Raw genomic sequence first — 23,164 nt, 5'->3', positions numbered from 1 at the left:
TGACTACATGCTAAGGTTGATTTTATGCCCATAGAATGAATTCATGGAATTGGAAAATGCTTTTTAAATTTTTTTAAATGTTTCCTGAATTGGCACAACAAATTTCTGAAAATTTAGTAGTGATTTAAAGCACAGGTACAATGTCCAGGCACAATCTCTTGATTTTCGTTACAAAGAAAGACTGTCAGCAAAATGCATGCAATTGAATAATATGGTGGCTTCCAAAGTGGGAATCATCTATGAATCTTGTTTTTTAAAATACCTATTTCTGCCTCTCTTTAGGAGATTTTTATTCAAATGATTCTGTGCTGTGGCTGAGGAATCTTCAGTTGGTCCGTGGTCAGTTCTTTGGGATGCTGTAGATAGAGCAATGTTTCCCAAATTGTCTTCTAGAACATTAATTTCCAGAGAGACATTCAGAAGTATTTACAGGGTGGGGGATTAAAAGGTACATGGACAAACTACTATAGAATTACTAGGAAATACTGGGTTTAAACAAAGTCAAACAAGTTTCTTTACTATAGGACCTACCCAAGGCTTTACTAAACTGCTCTCTGCTCTTCAAGAGCAAAATATTAAGAATTTGCCAAACTTCCTTGACAACAAAACCTTTCCTTTGATGTATGGCTGCTAATACCTCATAGGACAATAATGGTCCAAAGAATACTGGCCTTGAGACTATTATAGGAAGAGTCCAAAGTGAATTATTTGCCAATTCCTTATAATCAATTGGCTACAATCATAATTTTAACAACTTAATGCAAATAGTGGCATTACAAATTGTAACAAAATCTATCATTTTTACCTTCCATATGTGAGGAAATTTAGTATACAGTATTTATATCTTTTAGAGAAAGGAATATCTCTAAAACACTGAAATATATTTATGGATTAAATAATATGGGGTTTTAAATTTTCTTCATCATTATACAGGGAAGGGAATAGTGTCTAGTGGTCTGGATGGAGCAGGGTTGGATAAAAGCTGATGGAGATGGGTGCATAGGAGTATAATATACTATTTAATTTTGGGGTATGTTCAAATTTCTCTATGACATAAAGTTTTTAACACATGTACATACCTGATAATTTCTTAGAAAAAAGAGACTAAAAATAATGTAGATGTACATTATATCCTAAAAATAGTCATTTTTAAGGTATATCAATAGTAAATTCAGTTCAAATGTCTACTGAGGAAAATAAAAACTGTTTTGGATGATATACCCTGTGAAATAAAAGAACTGGCTCATTTGTAATGCGTATTTCTATTTATAGGAACATGTTTTCAATAAAGGATATAAATGCTTTAAGTGTAATATTTCCTAACAGATAATGTAAATTATACGTTATGGTTTTAAACCTCAATTATAGGGCTTCCCTGGTGGCGCAGTGGTAGAGAGTCCGCCTGCCGATGCAGGGGACACGGGTTCGTGCTCCGGTCTGGGAAGATCCCACATGCCGCGGAGCGGCTGGGCCCGTGAGCCATGGACGCTGAGCCTGCGCGTCCGGAGCCTGTGCTCCGCAACGGGAGAGGCCACAGCAGTGAGAGGCCCACGTACCACAAAAAAAAAAAAAAAAAAAAAAAGTCTCAATTATAAGAGTGAGATAACTTAAAAAATATAAGGCATCTTTTTCTAAATAATCTATCATTTTACCAAAATATCATTTCTTAATTTGAGGCAAATATTCATATTTGAGAAATGTAGTAAAATGAAATATAATTATAAATGAGCAAAAACTACCTTTCATCTCTTACATTCAAAAGCCTCTTATAATTAAACATTGGATATTCAATAGATATGACTAAACAAAGAAAAATAAATGGGTTTAAAATTATAATTTCATATATTTTTAAAGGATAAATGATTTTAGCTAACACCAAAACTAGAAAACTGTATACATTAGAATTGGAAGAGAATCATTAGTTTAAGCAGGCACATGAAACTGAATTAAAGCCACAGGTGTCATAGTAACATATTGAGGCTATATACTATAACCAATTTATTAAAAATAGGTGTTCCATAATAAACTAGATGGTCTCATACCACAGTAAATGGTGGTACTAAAAGAGAAGAGAATAAAAACAAGATTTTTATACCTGCTTTCTCAAGGTATGACATTTCCTGCTCCCTTTGAATGTACAGAATCAAGGTAAAGTCTTGTGTTATTAAGATGTTGACTATCTGATTAACACATGAAATAAATCTATCCTCCTGTGATATATAAAAATAAACTTTATAAAAATAACTTGTTATTAATTTAAATTTCCTCTTAAAGAGTCAGGAGAACCTATTTCACTCAGCCTTAGTTACAAACTACCGATATTAAGTTTTGAAACTGCTGACATTTTCAGGACAAAGTACCTTATTTTAAGAACATTGTCCTTAATCAAATGAACCAAATAGACATAAAAACCTATGAAATTCCTAAATTTATAATCTGGGAGTTATCCTTTTGGATAAAATATCTATAAAACATGTACATATAATATTTATAAATCTGACCTGGGTATCATATAACTTTTCAGATAAATGATGAAATAAATGAGGACCTAATGTTCTAAACTATATAAGGTCCTCAACAGGGTATAGCTTATTATTTCTTATTCTTTAGGTACCTAGGAAAATATTTTATATGTAGTAAATGATAACTATTTGCTAAATGGTCTAAAACCAGAACAACAACAACAAAAAGGAAGTTTTCAAGTAAGTGCTTGGTCACCATGAATATGGAATTTTCTTTGTAAAAGGGAAGAGACTTCCAGTATATTTGTAATTTTTAAGATAGCACTTTAGGGACTTCCCTGGTGGTCCAGTGGTTAAGACTCCATGCTACCAATGTAGGGGGCCTGAGTTCAATCCCTGGTCAGGGAACTAGATCCCGCGTGCCACAACTAATACCCAGTGTAGCCAAAAAAAAAAAAAAAAGACAGTATTTTACAGTAGCATCAAATGATACATGGGGAAAATGAGATTCCTTTGTTTTTCATCAATAGAAAATTACATTTATCTTTCAAATAGTTCATCCTTATATTTAAAATCCTATTCTTCATCAAATATTTACTGTACATGCAGAGGTAATATGACAGTATGTTTGATGTTACATAATTTTGGTTAATTATTATCCTTGCTCTCAAGGAAATTAATATTGATAAGTTTATGGAACAAAATGTGTGCAGTATTAGTATGTACAAAATAGCTCATCTTCTGTTTGCACTGCTTTAGACAGTAATTAAGATCAAAAAGTCAATAAAGAATAATTATGTTAACTAATGCTGTTGTCTGAATATTTGTGTCCCTCCAAAATTCATATGTTGAAATCCTAACCACCAAAGGTAATGGTATTAGCAGGGTGGGGCCTTTGGGAGGTGATTAGGTCATGAGGGTGGAGTCCTCACGAATGGGATTAGGGCCCTTATAAAAGAGATCCCACAGGGCTTCCCTGGTTGCGCAGTGGTTGAGAGTCCACCTGCCGATGCAGGGGACACGGGTCCGTGCCCTGGTCCGGGAAGATCCCACATGCCGCGGAGCGACTGGGCCCGTGAACCATGGCCACTGAGCCTGCGCGTCTGGAGCCTGTGCTCCGCAATGGGAGAGGCCACAACAGCGAGAGGCCCGCGTACTGCAAAAAAAAAAAAAAAGAGATCCTACAGAGCTCCATAGCCTCTTCCACCATGTGATGATACCTTGAGAAGGTGCTAGGTATGAACCAGTAAGAGGGCCTTCACCAAAATAGGACTATACTGGTGCCTTGATCTTGGACTTCCCAGCCTCCAGAACTGTGAGCAATAAATTCCTGTTGTTTATAAGTAACCAAGTCTATGGTATTTTGTTATAGCGGCCCAAATGGGCTCAGATAACTACACTACATCCATTTATTAGCTTTGTAGTCATTACTGTCACTGCCACATTTACCTTATAACCAAACTCAAAGTTACTTGGTATTTGGTCTTTAACCAGGTTATATACAAAGATGCACAAATAATCTACATCTATGATTAGATTACTAATATAACAATTATCAATTAATAACTGAATAATGAAATAATATAAATAGTCCACTGAATAAGAACGTGCATTTCATTAGACTGGGGCTTAAATCTCATAATTCGAATTAGTTAAAAAGCTCAGGTTAGGGACTTCCCTGGTGGTCCGGTGGTAAAGAATCCATCTTATAATGCAGCGGGGGAGGGTTAGATCCCTGGTCGGGGGACTAAGATCCCACATGCCATGGGGCAACTAAGCCTACGTGCCACTACTGAGCTCATGTGCCTCAACTAAAGCCCACATGCTGCAAACTAGAGAGCCCACGTGCTCTGGAACCTGCATGCCACAGCTAGAGAGAAGCCTGTGCGCCACAATGAAGAGCCTGCATGCTGCAATGAAAGATCCTGCATGCCTCAACAAAGATCCCGTGTGCCGCAACTAAGAGCCGACGCATTAAGCTGGGATGAAGTGAGAGAGCGGCATGGACTTATATACACTAACAAATGTAAAATAGATAGCTAGTGGGAAGCAGCCACATAGCACAGGGAGATGAGCTCGGTGCTTTGTGACCACCTAGACGGGTGGGATAGGGAGTGTAGGAGGGAGACACAAGAGGGAGGAGATATCGGGATATATGTATAGCTGATTCACTTTGTTATAAAGCAGAAACTAACACACCATCGTAAAGCAATTATACTCCAATAAAGATGTAAAAAAAAAAAAAGACCCGACGCAGCCAAAAATAAATAAACAATAAACAAATCTTTTAAAAAAAAGAGCTCAAAATTGCAAATGGTAGAGATGAAGATGTTTTTATCCATCTTAGATTTTAAACTCCAAGACGTAGAAATTTTATTTCTCTGAATGAAGATAAGATACATAAACAATACAGTTTGTATTGCAAATATTCAACTTTTTTAAATAAAAAATACATCAGGGAAAACCAATTAACAAAATTGTAAAGAAACAAATGGCTCAGAAGTTAAACTACCTTATACAAGTCACTTATAAATCTGTTTGATTTCTAAAAGGACTGTACTCACGCTTGTCTTTCAGTAAATATAATATCCATACTTTGTGTTTCTCGATCATTTTGAGCTTTAAGCTGAATAAAGAGTTAACACAAAAGTTATTGATAAAAATTACCATTAGGCCAAACTATCTCTTTAAAGGTTGTTCTGATTATGAACCAATTAGAGATTATTATAATAATCATAATGCCACAGGCAAAGTTTTAAAAAATACAGTATGCTTCATTTAACAAACCACTACAAACACCAAATACAAATAAACGGTCTTTTTCACAGGCATTGTAATCTCACACCAAAAATATTCACTGTTTACTGATCTGTCAAGTAATCTAATGTAAACTTCATTAATGTAAACAGAATTTCAAGATTTTTTTAAGTGTTCAATAGTTGATTAGTAATATGTTAAATTTACACCCAATGCAAGTTGTATTCTTAAATCATTTAGGATTTTACCTGAGTACTCCTAGTTGACTCTACCTGTGCATATTCAGCCTAGAATTTGGACCCACCTCAAAAAACTAAAAAAACACAAAGATTTTACTTTTTTACATTTGGCATTAAAAATACAGTTTTTAAATTGGGAATTCTCCTGTGTTTTAAAGCTAAGAATAATTTCACTACATTATCACTGCTTTTATTAATAGAATCCCAATTTAGAAAAGTCATTTTATAAATCCCATGCTTTTATAAAATAGTCTTTGATTGTATAAATAAATTATAAACTATGCTATAAGTTGTATGTTATTTTCTTCCAAATGTTTATAATCAATTAAGCTAGCAAGTATCATTTTACTGTTTTCTACCAAATAATCCAAGACCACTGAACATAAATTCTCATTTACTAATCAAAAGTAGTATTATGTCTGGCATCATATGGTAACTATTCATTTTCTCCCTTTCTAATAAAACTCTTCATTGAGTACTCAGCTCCATTTGCACAAATATTAAACCAGAAGTATTGCAAACTAATTTATATACAATTAGAATATATATATACTAATTTATATAGAAACTAATTTATATACATAATATATATTATGTATATTATATACATAATATGTATGTAGACACAACTCCCTAACTAATGCTTAGTGAGAGACCAGTTCAAACACAGCCTTGTAGAAAGACACTGAAGCATCCACTTGGAAGAGCCAACCAACAGGAAGAAATTTTAAAAGAGCAACTAAAGGAACTCAACTGTAACAGTAGTATTTAGGATCAGAGTAATACCTATCTCCAAGGTACATAAGGTTTTATCAAATTATTTCTAGATACAAATGCTTTGTTTTGGAGGCAATGTAGATCTACTGCTTATACTTATAAATTTTCTTACCATGTTGTAATCATTCATTACTTCTTCCATTTCAGTATTGGTATTAAGTTTATCTACCAACTAAAAAGAAAAGTACAAAAAAACCATATTATATTAGTCTTCATAAATTTTCTCTGTAATCCATAATATAGGTATTCAATCTTACAACTAATGAGTAGTAATTTAAGTATTAATACTTCCAAGTACTTTACATTCTAAGACAAAAACAAATATTGTTTTTGTAAGTAAGCATATACTATGAATTATGGCAATCAATAAACTACGTCTTTAGGGTGGAAAAGTAGGCAGTAATGAACTACTCTTCCTGTCGATCGTACCTCAAAAGAGCTTTGTCTGCTCTGAAAAGATGTCTGAGCTTATAAAGAAGGATGTTGAGAAGACAAAATCTGGGGGAAGATCTCTCACTCTCTCTTTTTTTTTTTTCTTTTCGGTGGGGGGAGGAGTGTTAACGGATTTACAAATTTACACCAGTGTAAATGTAAAATGATTTTCTTGGTCTTCTAAAAATTAAAAAAAAAAATTTTAAAAAAAACAGGGCAAGGCACAAACAGAACACTAGTTAGCCTGCTTCAAAGAGTTAGGCAATGACAGGAATAGCAAACATATTTATCTATTTACCTTGTACCAAACCCTGTTCTGAACTTATTAGATGTATTATTTCACTTAATTTTCACAATTACTCTATGAAGTAGATATTTTGTCCACATTTTGCAGATACAGAAATTTAGCAAGTTGTAGAGCCAGAATCTGAACAGGAGGCTACTAAAAGCAAACTATTTGGATGTAATTGATTTTAAAAGACTAAGCTTTCCTAATGTAATATAAATTACTATATATCACATTTTCACTTGTGGTATGAATAATAAGTGCTAATGAGCTCTAATATTTATTGAGACCTTACTATATGTTAGATATCTGGCTAACTAACTGCTCTCTCTGTATCAGAGGAAAACCTACAAACAGCATATTTTACACGTTATTAATATTTTTATATTAAGTAACTTACCTAATGCATTCTAGTACAACTAAAAATCCCTTTCATCTAATGTCTTTTTATATTTTATAAAAAACTATTTTTCGGGCTTCCCTGGTGGCACAGTGGTTGAGAGGCCACCTGCCGATGCAGGGGACGCAGGTTCGTGCCCCGTTCTGGCAAGATCCCACATGCCACGGAGCGGCTGGGCCCGTGAGCCATGGCCACTGAGCCTGCGCGTCCGGAGCCTGTGCTCTGCAACGGGAGAGGCCACAACAGTGAGAGGCCCGTGTACCGAAAAAACAAAAACAAACAAACAAAAAAACTATTTTTCTCATATTTAGAACAGAACATCATGTACAGAATATTATGGATTATAAAGTCCAACAAATGTGAGAATTACAATATACTATAATCAGAGAAATTTTGTTTATGAGTACAATGTAACAATATTAAGTAGGTATACCATAATTTACCTAACCGTTATGGTGGCATGCTTCTTATTTTGCGTAACACTATTTTTTTTTTTTTTTTTTTTTTGTGGTACGCAGGCCTCTCACTGTTGTGGCCTCTCCCGTTGCGGAGCACAGGCTCCGGATGCGCAGGCTCACTGGCCATCACGGGCCCAGCCGCTCCGCGGCATGTGGGATCTTCCCGGAACGGGGCACGAACTCGTGTCCCCTGAATCGGCAGGCAGACTCTCAACCACTGCGCCACCAGGGAAGCCCTGTAACACTATTTTTTAGTTGGAGAAGTGAGATAAAAGTTTTCAATAAGTCCAGAGACCACTGCTGCCTAAAGTACCTACAGAGTAGGAAGGAAGAAAATTTTGCCACTAGAAATTTTCATGGGGCCAAGATTACCCCAAAGATTGAGGCAGTAATCAACACTGCCAACGGGATCATTTCTTTTGTAAATCAACATTAGGAAGCATCTTCTGGAAGTCCACATTAGGAAGCAAAACTATGTTTATGTTAGATACTCTATTTTGACAGAAGGCAAACACTATATTTTGAATGAAACATACTGATGAAGGTAATTTGTGGACTAAGTAATTAAATTTTTAAAATTTCATGATGACAACACTCCATAGAAAGACAAAAACATTTTTAAAGTAATGACATTGCTAGTACCCAATAAATTTTATCTACTTTAAAAATTATTTTAACATTGTTAGGGAAAAAATGTGTGCATGTTTCTGTATTTTTAAGTATTGATAAATCCTTTTTTTTTTTTTTTTTAAAAGGCTTGAAGAATACTTATCAATCTGTTAAGCCAAATTATTTCTGGGGAGGGAAAGGAGGGAGAAAGCAAAGGGAAACTTTAATATCTACACTTTCTATGGTTTCAATCTTTCTCACTACGCATGTATTCATGTATTATTTGGTATTTAAAATAACATTTTTTAAACTGGTAAAAAACAATGAAAATATTCAAAAGAAATTCAGAAAAGAACAAATACCATGTTGTAGTCTGCTAGTTGTCCTTGAAACTCTTTGATTTCAACAGCTAAAGTCTCAGCTCTAGAAACATAAAATAAAAACATTTATAAATACATAAATAGGCAGATGAACATTATGAATATTATGTATAACTACAAATTCAGTATTAAACTCCTGATACATACTACATTAAATGTTACTCATAATAAAAACATATCTTGCATACTTTAACTGCAAAATTACTCACCTCTTTTCATATGACAAATATACTGAATTCTCTTGACTGTACATTTCTATTTCTTTCTGAAGTTTATTGATTTCTGTTGTAAGTTCACTTATTTTACTTCTAAGTGAAAAGAAATAAAGAAGTCAGTAATACTTCCAACCCAGAAAACAGTCTCTCTAGTTAAACAAAACAAACTTTTCATAAATGTGTAACAATAATATAAATGGTTTTGTGAAATTTCACTAAAAAAAGAAAAACAATTTAAGTGGCTTATTTGATTAAGGAGGTATATCCCAACTGATAAACTGATACAGGTTCTCTATTCATTAAAAAAGATGAAACAGTACTGGTACGGAAACCTGGGCAAACTGGTACAATCTAAGACAGAAGTAGATACCTAATTGTCACCCTTACAGCTCTTGCTACCCTCTAGGACAGGGTTTCTCAAGAGCAGCACTACTGACATTTTAGGTCTTTGAATAATACTTTGGTAGGGTGGTGGTATTCTGTGCACTGTAGGATGTTTAACAGCATCTCTGGTCTGGATGCCAGTGGCACACCCCCAAACCTAACTATGACAACTAAAAATGTGTCTAAAAATTGCCAAATGTTCCTTGGGAGGCAAAATCACTGCCAACTGAGAACCACTGCTCTACAGTCAACTACACAAATAGGTAAAACTATTTTTTAATACAGAAGCACAAATCCTGGAGAAGAGAGGCAATGCAATGATGAGAAACAGCTCTATCACCTTCCCTTCTTTTGATTAAAAAGTGGCTGGATATCAAAAGATGCTATTCAACTGATGGCCACACTATCTTTCTTACTGATGTCAACTTTGAGGACAGATGGAGAAAACCTACCCTTCTCCTATTGCCTTCTGGAGTTTGAGAATCAAAAGGATTCAGGTAATTGAACAACAAAAGAATTAAGAAGGACTAAGAAAGAGAACAGAGCTTTCAGGACACGGTAGAAGGATGCATTAAATGGAATGCAAGTCAGAGAGAAAGAAGATATAGAGGATGAGCCAACAAGAAAACAAAGTGTAATGGAAAAACGGAGATAAGAAAGTAGGACACTTGAGCAGAGAAAAAGGTAGGTATAGAAAGAAAAAAGAGTTCTTAATTTAGAGCTGCATACTTAGAGATATATAACAAAGCTTATGAATTAATTAAAATTAGGCCACATTTATAGCAACTGACCAAATACATACTTACTTAAAACTCTGTACTAAATATATTATAAATAAGCATATATATTTTGTTATTAATACATATATGTATATTATTTCAGAATAACTACTGAAAGCATAAAAGATTATTATTAAATGAAAAACAGTGAACTTGAAATATATAGCTCACATACATTCAAATACATAAAATTTAAAACCTCAGCCTAACTGTATCAGCACATTTTGTGATGACATCTATTCACAGCCAAATTAACCAAAAATGATGTTAGAATACAAAATTCTTAGGAATTAACAGACACCTTATTATCTTTTTTTTCATCTTTATTGGAGTATAATTGCTTTACAACCTAATTATCTTAATAAGTACCATAGTTAAAACTTCATGATCATGCATAGAAAAAAAGTATTTAACATACCGAAGAAGCCCAAGATAATAAGATTTGTCTAAAATTTGCCTCTGGGGACCTAAAAAACATTTTTTTAAGTATTAGTGTTCAGTTTGAAAATGCCACCAAAATAGCAAATCCAAAGCAGAACCAGAATTACACTCAACAGTTCTCTAACAGTACTCACAAATGCCCCAGTAAATCTGAAAATAAGTAAGAAGCACTGAAATAGAAAAGAGAACTAATATCTTAGCATCATGACATAATGGAAGCTTGAATTAAGACCACAAAGAGTGTCAGGACAATGGACTCAAAAAAACAAAAACAAAAACAGTGGATTCTACAGGTCAGGTTGGCTGAATGGAAACTGGGTCTAAGGGGGTCTAGAACAGGGCTAACCAAAAGAACTTTCTGCAACAATGGAAATATTCTATAGCAGCACTGTCCAATAAAGTAGCTGCATGGGAATACTGACCACTTGAAATATGGCTGGTGCTACTGGGAAGTGAATTTTTATTTTACCTAATTTTAATTAATTTAAATTTAAATAGCCACATATAGCTATTGGCTATCATAATGGACAGCGTAGATTTAGACTACAAATTTCTCAATGTAGGCAAGATATTATGATTTTACATAATTTTTTCAGAGACTTTTTAGAAAGAAACATAATCTTACATTTCAGTAGGATTAAAAAAGTATTCCTAGGTTAAATGTCCCAAACCTTGAGAGAGGTGAAGTGCCCTGCAAGGCATGAGAGAAACGGCTAGGGAGTACTGACTGAGGTCTATGCTGAGAAGAGGGAGAGAATGTCTCATTAGAATGGGAAATGAGAAACTGGAACAGGTAAGAGCAAAAGTCACAGCAGATAGTGGTGCATGATGGTAACAATCAGAACTCTTTCGCACAAGGCTTTGAAGTAGAAAATTACTACCTTAAATGATACTGGTTCTGTTTTAAAGGAGAAATTAATACAGTAATAAAATTTGATGAATTCTCTATAGAATTGTAGTATGTTTCTACCCTTGTTTTTAAATAATATTAAACATAAACCCTTCTATGAAGACATTTTTAAAGACTAAACAACTACAAAATTTTGACTCATTTTCCTTCACAGTATTGATAATTATTAAGCAAGCATTTCTAAATAATCAATTGTTTTTTTTTTCTCATCTTTTGGCCACGCCACACAGCTTGTAGGATCTTACTCCCCAACCAGGGACTGAACCCACGCCCCATGCATCGGAAGCATGGAGTCTTAACCACTGGACCACCAGGGAAGTCTAGTAATCAACTGGTTTTTAATATTTAGTGAGCTAAGGGTATTATAATACAAGTAAGAAAATTTAAGTCTCCTGAAAGTCATGATATACTGTATTACAGAAGGTAGTATGACACCTTATAATTAATTTAGTACCAGTAGATGTTCTTCATCCCTGATAAGTCATTTGCACAAATACAGAAAATAAAAAGCTCATTATAAAACAGTTCACCATGCTTTGAATTATATATATATTATAGACCAACTTTCTGAATCGTAACATATAATATTATTATGCCTTTCTAAACACAGAGAGGCATAATGAGAGATGTATATAAATCTATGTGTTAGCCTCACTTCCTTACTTAAGCATTATAATGGAATATTATTACCAAAAGTAATACTTCTTGATTCACTACTCATAAATACACAAATACCTTACCAGTGTCATTTTGGTATAGAAACCAAAAAAAAAAAAAAAAAAGTATTTCAGAATATTTCTATATAGTACTAGAAATCTAATTTTTATTCCTGAGCTTTTCTTTTCTTCAAATTATTTCAAATTTCTTCAAGTTATAGCAAAGTTTACCAACAAGAACCTACTGTATAGCACAAGAAACTATACTCAATATTTTGTAAAAACCTATAAGGGAAAAGAATCTGAAAAGGAGTATATATATACATATATATGTATATATAACTGAATCACTATGCTGTACACCTGAAATTAACATGACATTGTAAATCAACTATACTTCAATTTAGGAAAAGTTATAGCAAACTTTTATGTTAAGAAAAATGAAGATTAAAATAGCGAATGTATGTATATAACTCTCTAGTTCACATTGAATTTTCACATTCATTCTTTTATTTAACCCTTACAATTTTGTGAATCAAGGAATAAGAATTGAGTAAAATAGCCTCTTTCAGTCTACAATTCTGATTTAGTAATATGATACTGTAATACCTGTACAAAATATACTCATCTTCTTAAAATAGATACCTTTCATCCCAGTTTTCATTCCACTCAAACCTTGCTGTGTCACAGGACGATCAGCAACTTTGATTTGAGAGGACAGAACTCCTACTGTCCCTATGGGACCACCACGAGAGCCCAGTCTTGCTGTTCCAGGTGGCAGCTAAATGACAAACAAGATTCAGTTTTAATAAACAAGAAAAAGACTGTGCCTCTAATATTGTTAAGACTGCAAAGAGACTATTAAAAAAAACTAAGATTCTATATAATTTGTAAAATTTTCCTTACATTTTAAATGTCTGAAATATTAAATAAAATTAACCTCTAAAATTCTATGATAATTAAATAATACATTTCTTTAAAATTTAAAATTCTATGTGTAGATGTATTTATAGTACTCCCAAACTGGAAAGGAGCAAAATGTCCACCTATTTGTTCTTATTTAACCATAGGAAATGGTTATAATTCCATTTTTGTAAAATAAAGTCTGGAGGATTACATTAAAAAATAGTAACGAAGTTTATCCCTATATAATGATATAATAGTTCATTTTTATTTTATGTTTTATATAATTTCATATTTTCAACATTATTAAAGTAAGTATATATTACCATTAAAATCAGAAAAAAATAAAGAAATTTTCATCTTGAGAAAAAAAGATATAATTACATCACAAGAGAGCCATATAAGTATTAAAGAGTTTCCATCATTCAGCAAGCATTCATATTATTACTCTACATGATTCTCTACTTCAGGTCTGAAGAATCTAATGCAATATTATACACCCTGAGGAAAGGTCAAAAGACTTCCTTCTTGTCAGTTCACATAGTATGTACAGGCATGGGAAGGTATAAAGGACAGCCTGAAACTGTTCCAAGATATCCTTCTTTTGTTTATCTTCCTTTCCCTCTTTTCTTTTTTCTCACTCTCTGTCAAAGAATAAAGTAGTAGATTTAAATATTTAGTAGAAATTTTAGATAGAGGTTAGATACAACCATTCTAGTTGATTTTGATTGTTTTTAATTCTTTTAGCTGGTAGCCTCAAATTCTATCAGCTAACATAGTTCTCAAGTGACTCTGAGAAGTACTTGGTAATTAATTTGAGTATGGGGGCCAGAACAGTAACACATTCCAAAGAATACATTGTATACAGGAATACTGTCAACTACAAATTCAAATGAAATGAGTTCAGGATTATCCTGAGTGATCTTTGGGAAAGAATGCTAAATCTCTCCTTGGATAAACCTTCTGAATAATTTCCTCTTTGGCTCTATGCAAGCCTAATTATGACAGCTACTCAAATAACTATATCACTTAAAAAAAATTTACCAGATGAAAGTATAGAGAAGAAAACATAAATTAAAACTGCACAGGGCTTCCCTGGTGGCGCAGTGGTTGACAGTCCGCCTGCCGATGCAGGGGACACGGGTCCGTGCCCCGGTCCGGGAAGATCCCACATGCCGTGGAGCGGCTGGGCCCATGAGCCATGGCCGCTGAGCCTGTGCGTCCGGAGCCTGTGCTCCGCAACTGGAGAGGCCACAACAGTGAGAGGCCCGCGTACCGCAAAAAAACCCCCCAAAACTGCACACATTAAAAAGAATGGAGTAGGTATTCATGTATTCACACAGAAATATATTTACAATACATTATTGAAAAAAAAGGACAAGATAAATAAGAATGTATACATATAGCACTGTCCTCATTTTGGAAAATACTAAAACCATACAATTATATATGGATGTGTGTTAGTGTTTGTAAATGGATAGAAAAAGGTCTAGAAGGATACACATCACACCTTAGACAATGGTTATACCTGGGGTAGAAGGAGGGAACTCTGACACTTTTCCTTTGCATGTTTTACAACAAGCATTACTATTTTAGTAACTGCAAAAATTAGTTAAAGCACCTGGCAAACAGTAGGTGGCCAATATATTTCAGATTCCTTTTATAAATATTTAACAAGCATAAATTCTTACTATTAGAATAATAGAAAAAGATACCCTAGCTCAGTACCATATATATGAAGACTTCAGAAAAATCATTTCAGTATAAGGTGATGATGATGTTGATAATATTACCTAAAACTCTAGAAAAATCTTAAAACTTTAAGAAAACCTAACTTTAACAAAATTATTACCTCCAAAAATTGCTGCTCTTCTTATGATTTAAACACAGGACCCAACATTATCTCTAGTTTGCAATTAGTCTACCATCCGAGCTTAAGTACCTCACACGCACCTTGAGACAGGCAAAACCATCTCTTGTGAGCATCAGAGAAACAACGATGAATATTCTGGTGTATTCATTTCTTTCTATGTAAATGTAAATATATATATATATATCTTTATGTTAAACTGACACCACACTGCTTTTTTCATTTAATACTGTACTATAAAGATATATTATTTCCTGAAATACTTTTTGAAAATAATTTTTAAAGGCTACTTAAGAGCCGATTATAGGGATAGACATATCATAATCTATTTAAGATTAACCTGTTGTAAGGCCATTTAGGCTGTTCTCAAATTTTCACTATTATAATTATAATGAAAATGTAATAAATATCCTTACAGGATATTATTCTGCTTAGAATTATCAGCTTATAAAGTTTACTAATTCTTTCTAATGTGGTGTGTTTCTCTTACTGATTCACTGATTTATGACACTCTCTATCTTACATTAAGCTCTTAACATTTACTAGAGTTTGTTTCTAGGCTGCTGTAGCAACCAGAACACTGTTTTACTTATTATTTATATTTTTATATTAGAATATTGTATTTTTTTCTTATTTTTGCCTTTGTACCGTTCTAAGTGAATGTTAGAATAGTTTTACAATGATATTCCTTCCCCTACCCCAAGAGAAATCTCAAGGAATTTTGATTGGACATAGGATTTATAGCTTTAATACAGAAAGAGCTTTTACAAATGAGTAAACTTTCTTTTTTCATTTTAAGAGTCTGAATTCTATGTATGACATATATGTTGCAAATACTCTTTTTTTAACCAGTTTGTCATTTTTCTTTTAACGTTTTTATGATGTTTTCAATTTTTTAAAATTCAAATATATAAATATAAAAATACTTTCCTTTTCAGTACTCGATTTTCCTGTTATTTTTACAAAGGCCTAGCCTACGCCAAGTTTATACAAAATACACATATTTTCCTCTAATACATTTATGGTTTCATTTTTTAAATATAAAATTTCTAAAATATCTAGAATTCTGTGTGAGGGAGGGATTTGTTTTTTTAAAACAAATGGTTTACAAGTTATTTGAGTGCACTATTGAATACTCCATGTTTTTCCAACTAATTTGAAATGCCACCTTAATCATTAATTAAATTCTTACATGCCTGATTCCATTTCTGGTCTTTTCCATTTCACTTGGTTTTGGCACCAATACACTATACCACTTAAATTACTGTAGCTTTAAAATAAATTTGAGTATCAGCATGAGCAGGCGTCTTTCTCATAACAGTGTCTTTCATACATTCTCCCACATTTATACTTCTAGATGTTTTCCAAAAAACATACTTATATAATAGTATGTTTTCTTTATAAAGAAAAACAAAGAAGAATCTCTTATTATAGACAAGCTTTCCAAATTCTACCAGGATATACGCATAATAATTCAATTATTTGTTTTGAACTTACTCCAGTTGCCACTCGAATATTTCCTGATGGGGGCCGTATTCCAGAAGGAGGCCTTCCTGTCAGTCCAATCCCACCTCGAGAAACAGGGCGAGCTGCTGAAGGTTTGTGATTACTGGCCATTGCTTGCTCACTTTAACGACTGTTTGGAAGCAAAGAATAGGTCTCCTTTGGTATCTTCTGTAGCAAGATAGTAGTGACCTGCATACACTTCCTTCAAACATTTAATCCATGATGACTTTTCTTGCAAACTGCCATTCCAGGTATCACTACGTACAAGGTTGAACTTGCTTTAATTCTGTTCAGATTTGACATTAATGTTCGATTTAGAACCATGAAGTCATTTATTACAACATGCCCTCCTCATTTCCCTGTTATCTTATCAAAATGCAAGCCCCTCTAGATATCTTTCTCTCTTGGACTCTCATCCCATACTCTAGTAAGCTTTCTCTCTCCCGGCAAAACCAGTATCTTTCTTCTCTGCCGATATTTTCTCTGTGATTTCTGGTTTATAATAAACTCCTTTATATTCTCAATCCTATTATAAATAGTTCCTTTTACACTTTGCCTTAACAGGTTCCCGTCTTCTCCTGAAAATGCTTTTGGTAGTGAAGGCTGTTTTAGCTTCCTGTCCCACAATTCCAAAGCAAAGGAGTACACCGCACTCTCCTTGCTCCACAATGTCACTGTCAAAACATTCTTCTTCCAAGTTTTTAAAAAAATAAACAGGATTCTCTTCCCTTGAGGACCAAATAATGCAACTATATTGCCTTGCATCTTTCTTGGTTGCTTTTAACTAGGGACCTCCTAATCTCTCCCCCATGTTTACTAAAGTCTTTTGTTCACAGTCCTCTATTCCAGTACCACCTGGATGACTTCCATATGGATACTGGAATCAATATGTAACATTCTAGCTTCACAGTTCACTGACCTAAATTTCAGTAATCATTTCAACTCTATTTTAGTCATTCATAGCCATGGCTAGAGCTGGAGCTTGTCATCATCTGGAATTGCTTCATCTCAAATATCTTAATTGAAATAATTTATTCTCTGGCCTTAATTTCCTCTCCTTCTACCTTTTTCTCACCTTTATTCTCACTACACCTCCCCTTAAACTATTTCCTTTATTCACTCATTCTCTCCCAGTTTACCAGCCCCCTCCTTTACTCATCAGAATATCTTATTATTTAAAGTTTGGGCTAATAATTTAAAATAGCATTTTAAAATTATGGGTCACAACCTATTAGTAGCTTATGAAAACAATTTAGCAGGTTATGACCAATATGGTTTAAATATGAAATAAAATAGAAAATACAAGAGAGTTCACTGCACATAGGAAGAGTACTGTTTCATTAAATTCTTTTTCAGTTATATTTATATAAATTTACACATATGTGTATACTGGTCTATAATGTAAAATATATGTCCTATTATAGGTCATGTTCAAAAGAGTTTTAAAGATACTGAACTAGAGAGAGAATATGGAGAAAAAGAGTGCCCAAGCCTCTGGCCTCAGGAATGTCAATAACTAGAGTTGCACAGAAGAGGAGAAACTAGTATAAGAGACTGAAAACGAAGACTCAGAAAGCAAACAAAAAACCAGGAGTGTGTGTCAGAGATGCCAAGAAAAGGCAGGAATGGTCAATGCCTTTTTCTGCTGGGAATTCAAGTAAGATGAATACTGAAATGTCCATTGGAATCCCCATCCAAGAAACCATTAGTGACCTTGAGGAGGTCAGTTTCAAGGACTCCTTTCCTTCTCAATATTAAATTACTGTCTCATGAGCACCATCAACAAATTTGCATCCTCGAACCCTTCTTCAACCCTTCTGGCAAAATCAGAAACCATTCTCTACATTCAACCTGGGCTGCTGAACACCGTTGATGGAAATCCCAAGACTATACAGACTGGAGAACTGCAAAGCCATAGTAACCAAATTTAGATGGACCTTCATCTCAGAAATTATTTTATTAATCCTTTATAAGCTACTCTGTCCTTGGTGATTCCAATTCTTAACCACTTTTCTAATTAAGTCTGTTCCTGCCACTCTCAGCAGATGACTCAATTTCATAATTGAGAAAATTAAGACATGAAATCTATCACATTTGGAGCACATAAACTTTCCTATAACCACCCTGACCTCCAATCTCAATAGCCATCCTTTCTCTCATTCAAGATCAGTCTCTATTCTGATTTATCCTCTTGATCCCATACCTGTGGGACATTAGCTTCCCTCTCCTTACCAACCTCCTTCTCCCTCACCCCTGCCCCAATTTCCTTTGGGGCATTACCCAGCTCTTACGTATGTCTTTAAACTTTCTCCTTTCTTTCAGTCTGTTATCATGTTCCATTCTTTCCTAACCTTAAAAACTAATTTCTTGATCCTGAAACCACCTTTAATACAGTCTTATATGTCCTTCTTCTACACAGGCAAGCTTTAAAAAATAGCTTATATCCATTATTCTCTACTTTTTCCACTTCCTCTATCTCCTGGATTCCTACTATTCCATTCAAATGGTTCCTGCCAATGCAGCTAGGAATGTAAATGTCATCTCTCTGTTACTGGTGTCCACTCCTACATGAAACCATCTCTGTGACACTCCCCTCCTCTGTTTCTCCTTTTTCAGTCTCCATCTTATTCTACCTGCCTTTATTAGCAGCATTTCTCAAGATATCATCCACAGTCTATTTTTCTTTTTCCTCTTTAAGCTCTCATTGTGCCACCTCATTTACACTCAGGGTTTTAACAATTAATAAGCTAATGACTCACAACACCTGTATCTCCAGTCCTGACTTCTCACACTCCAAGGTGTTTATATCCAAATAATTACTTGACATTTCCACTTCAATATATCATCAGTATTTCAAAATAAATATATCTAAATGTAAACTCATTGTCATCTCCACCAGATTTGCTCTTCCTCTTGGTACCAACTCCTAGCCACACAAGTCAGAAACGTAGTCCTTGATTTCTCCCTCTCCCTCATTTCCCACAGCTAATGAAATAATACTACTGATTTTATGCCTAAATGTTTAAAATCTAACTTCCTCTCCATTTCTATAGTACTGCTCATGGCCTCATGGACTCAAGTGGGTTATTATACTGGCCTCCTGAGTGGTCCCCTTGCATAACACACATCTTGCCTGTTATCCTCCCTAGGAATCCTTCAACGACCAGACCATAACCACCCCCACCTTCTTCAATTTGAATTTACAGGGCTGACCTAAATGCTACGACGGATCCATACACATCTCTATCCCAGGACCTATCACACCAATTGAAATAATCTGCTTAAGTATTTCTCTACCTTGAAGGCAAGAGCTGGATCTTATTTATCTTTATATCCCCAGCATATATCTCAGGGCCAGGCAAAAACTTTCTGTTCTTTTGTACCGTCTGAATTTCCTCCCACATGAAGGCATTGCCAGTTACAAAAATTTACTAAATTATTAAAAAGGAAATAAATCATTTCTCGAACTAAAATCGTTTCTCAGTTTCTATAGCCCATGCCCAGTACTTCTTCCCTGGCTTTCCTTAGCATCATTCATGATCAGTCCTTGGATTACTTCTCGTCTCTCCATAATATTTCATCCTTTTCTTATAACTTGAACTAGGCTGTTTACTCATAAATCAGTATCTCCTGTTCTGTCCTTTAAACTGGGCACCAATTCTAAGTTTTCAACTGTTTATTGGGAATTTCTATTCAGATATCCCATTATCACTTTATATTTAATATGTTCACGCCAAACTTACAACCTTCCCATTCCAACTAGCTCCGTGATTCTATTTTCTTGCCGTGTTGAACTCTTCGGACAAAGTAGTAAAATTACTACTGTTATTATTGCAAATAGAAAAGTGAGTTTCATGAAACAACTTTTTGAAAGGCAGACAAGGTCTGTGGTCAAAACGGTTTCTCCCAGAGAAAGCTAATACAATAAACCTGTTTCCAACAGAATTAGTCAGTGTTAATGCACCTTTCCTGAGGAACTTTAAGAAAATGTACGATATATAGAATTTCCACCTGATTTTCTTTGCCACTGCTTTACTATAGTGGGAGAAGTTTAGTTAGCATTAGATCAGTTCCACCGGGTAAAATAAAAGGGAGGGGCACTAGTAACAAATATGTCACTAACTCCGGGGTTAGTCATTCAAATGCCACACAATCGCTGGGGTTATTCACACAACCAGAGAGGTTCCAGAAAGTTTAGGGATGCTAACGGAGCTCCGTCAGTTACCAGCCATATTATCCCCTCTGGACGTGTTTCCTCATCTGCAGTGTGGCAGCGAGCTCTAGCTTGCACAGCCGTTGTGACGATTCCAGATACTTCACATGAAACATCTGGCTCCTAATTATTACAATCATTATCCTCCCCGAATCAACCATTTTAACATATAGGAAGAAGTGGAAAGTTGCTAAGTCCCTTCCGCTCTGACCAACAGACAGAAATCTATCATTACTTCGAGTAAAATCCCTCAGCCCACAGTGAACTTTCTCTTTGAGGCGCTCGAATCGTTCCCTCTGGTCTCGCCTCGGCAGGTATCCTCAGGGGACTGTTTGAGGTCTCTCCTCACGCTCTGCCGGACTATAAAATGGGACTTCCTTGGCGGAGAACACCCAAGAGCTGGATTTATTTTGTTTGAAGCGAATCAGCATCTCCAAGGCTAAAATAATCGGCAAGGGAGGCAACGAGGGAGAGTTTGGACCCGGGATTTCTCACCTCCGCCAGCGCTGAGGGCGCGAAAGGAGGGAGGTCGCTCCGCGGCGGGGCGCGGAAAGAGCGAAGTCGCACGACTCAAGGGCACTCGCACTTCTTCCCGAGCCCTCCACCACCGCGTAGCCCTCTAGTCTGGCCCGCGAACCCGTTAGCTCACCCGAGACGCCCCGCTCACCTGCACGCAGCTTTCCTGGGCCTTCAAGGCCTAACCCCTAGTGGCCGCTTGCCTTCGCGTCTCCCGGCAACGGGGGCTGGTCGCGGTGAGGCCCCCTCCTCCTGATTGGCCAATCCTCGGCCTTCGCTCAGTGAAGCGAGAGTGAAATGCTCTCGCGAGGTTTGAGGACTAACTTCTGTTACCTCGATACCTCTGGAAGACAGGGAAAACGGCGAGTTGGCTAGGGAAGAATATTTTATTTAAAAACCTTGGTTTTCTTTGTAATCAGAGTAACCTCTCTTGATTGTGTGCATGACCTGAACTCACTCCAGCGAGTTTTATCATATCGCTGTGCAACATCATTTGTAATACATCAGACTTTTTAATAAGAATTATTTGAAGTTATTCCATGGTAGGCAGCATTCATTGTAGTCTTTTTGTTTCTCATAAGTAGTAGTTTCCTTCCTGTTAGAAGGAAGGAATACAACATACACGATACAGCATTAAGTACTGATGCGATTCTGGTACCATGTTTCATTTCACTGAAAGCTTTATACCTTTAGGCTTCCTTTCAGAGTTATTTTGTGAGGGCTGAATTAAAAGCAAAGTTGTTTTAAAACAATGTTTTTTAAACATGGTTTTTTAAAAAATGAGAATTACGTCGTCTCAAATCCTATTTCTCTAATAAAAGTAACTTGCAGTTTGTTTTTTTTCCAGTCTTCCTATAGACAGCTTAAATATGATGGGAGTTCAAAAAAAAATGTGATGGAAGCTCTAAACATACATACATATTGGACTTTTAACATTTTCACATTATTGCCATCTTGCATACTTTTTTTTTTTTTTTTTTGCTTTTTTTAGATTTAATTTCATAAGAAGAACCATCCTCGGGAGTCTCTAGAAAATACAGGCTAGTGAGCACTTACTGAGCTACAAAGAGCATTCAGTTAACTGTACAAAATAAAACTGTTAAAGGCACGGGGGAGGAAGAAAATGCAAGCTCATGGAATCCAGGATATGTGACCAAACTTCCGATGATGCTGGAATTTTTCCATGGATTTTGAAGAGCAGCACTGGGTCCATCCATCTTAAGAGTCTCGTACCCAGAGCTTAGCCAACTGGGACCTCAACAGCACTTCCTATTTGCTAGTATTTGAAGGAGCACAAGAATGAGATATTTGGATTCGTCACTGGACACCATCTGAACAACAGCTTTTGGCTTCCTTAGAAACCACCAACGTGACCTAAAAAGGGAGTCTTCAGGGTCAGAATGGATAGATTCCACAGGTCGCCTCACCATCAGAGCACCATCCTCTGAGACGCACTTTGGGGCTGCAGTCCAGGGGCTGAATGGCAGCCCTCACGGCCATGCAGCAATGGCTGGAACTGCCAGGCCACTCGAGGGGGACCCAGCTGGGCTGGCATGACTGGTGCTCCCTGATACAGCCAGGAGCGAGTGGCTGAAGGTCCTGGAAGCTCCTTGCACAGGCAGGCTGCAGTCTGGTTCCTTGTGGGCAGCAGTGCAGAGCTAACTGTGGGCCCCCCTGCCTCCCCCCGGGCACGCCACCAAGAGAAGGCCCAGGAGAAAGGCCGAGAGAGACGCAGCTCTGCCAGCTCTGGACCGGACCTGTTGTGAACGGCTGCTTCTACCTCTAGAGACTGGAGAGAGAAGGGCAGGATCATCATACACGGGGCTCGCTCAGAGCTCGCAGCTGTCTGCCCTCTGCCCACAGGCCCCAGGCTGACTCGGCCAACCAAGCAGGCCCCAGAGAATCGGTCTGCAGAGCTGGGCCTGCTGTGCGGGCCCCGAAGCTGCTCACCTTTAGGCTGTAGCCAGCAAG

General features: G+C 35.8%; 1 protein-coding gene across 1 annotated transcript in view; it reads right to left on the bottom strand.

Annotated features, from left to right (window-relative positions):
- IFT74 (intraflagellar transport 74) overlaps window positions 1–21,412 on the bottom strand; it is a 79,276-nt gene extending 57,864 nt beyond the window's left edge. The window contains exons 1-9 of the mRNA XM_007455914.1: window positions 21,245–21,412; window positions 21,173–21,209; window positions 16,456–16,594; window positions 12,831–12,966; window positions 10,597–10,645; window positions 9,010–9,108; window positions 8,783–8,843; window positions 6,348–6,407; window positions 5,027–5,088 (exon numbers count right to left, since the gene is read on the bottom strand). Of these exons, the coding sequence (XP_007455976.1) occupies window positions 5,027–5,088; window positions 6,348–6,407; window positions 8,783–8,843; window positions 9,010–9,108; window positions 10,597–10,645; window positions 12,831–12,966; window positions 16,456–16,575 (587 nt within the window). The 5' untranslated portion in view covers window positions 16,576–16,594; window positions 21,173–21,209; window positions 21,245–21,412. The remainder of the gene's footprint in view (window positions 1–5,026; window positions 5,089–6,347; window positions 6,408–8,782; window positions 8,844–9,009; window positions 9,109–10,596; window positions 10,646–12,830; window positions 12,967–16,455; window positions 16,595–21,172; window positions 21,210–21,244) is intronic.
- Between the last annotated feature and the right edge of the window lie 1,752 nt (window positions 21,413–23,164).

The sequence above is a fragment of the Lipotes vexillifer genome, unplaced genomic scaffold (assembly GCF_000442215.2).
Source record: "Lipotes vexillifer unplaced genomic scaffold, Lipotes_vexillifer_v1.1 scaffold644, whole genome shotgun sequence".
NCBI lineage: Eukaryota > Metazoa > Chordata > Mammalia > Artiodactyla > Lipotidae > Lipotes > Lipotes vexillifer.
This window is presented reverse-complemented; position numbering and strand designations above follow the sequence as displayed.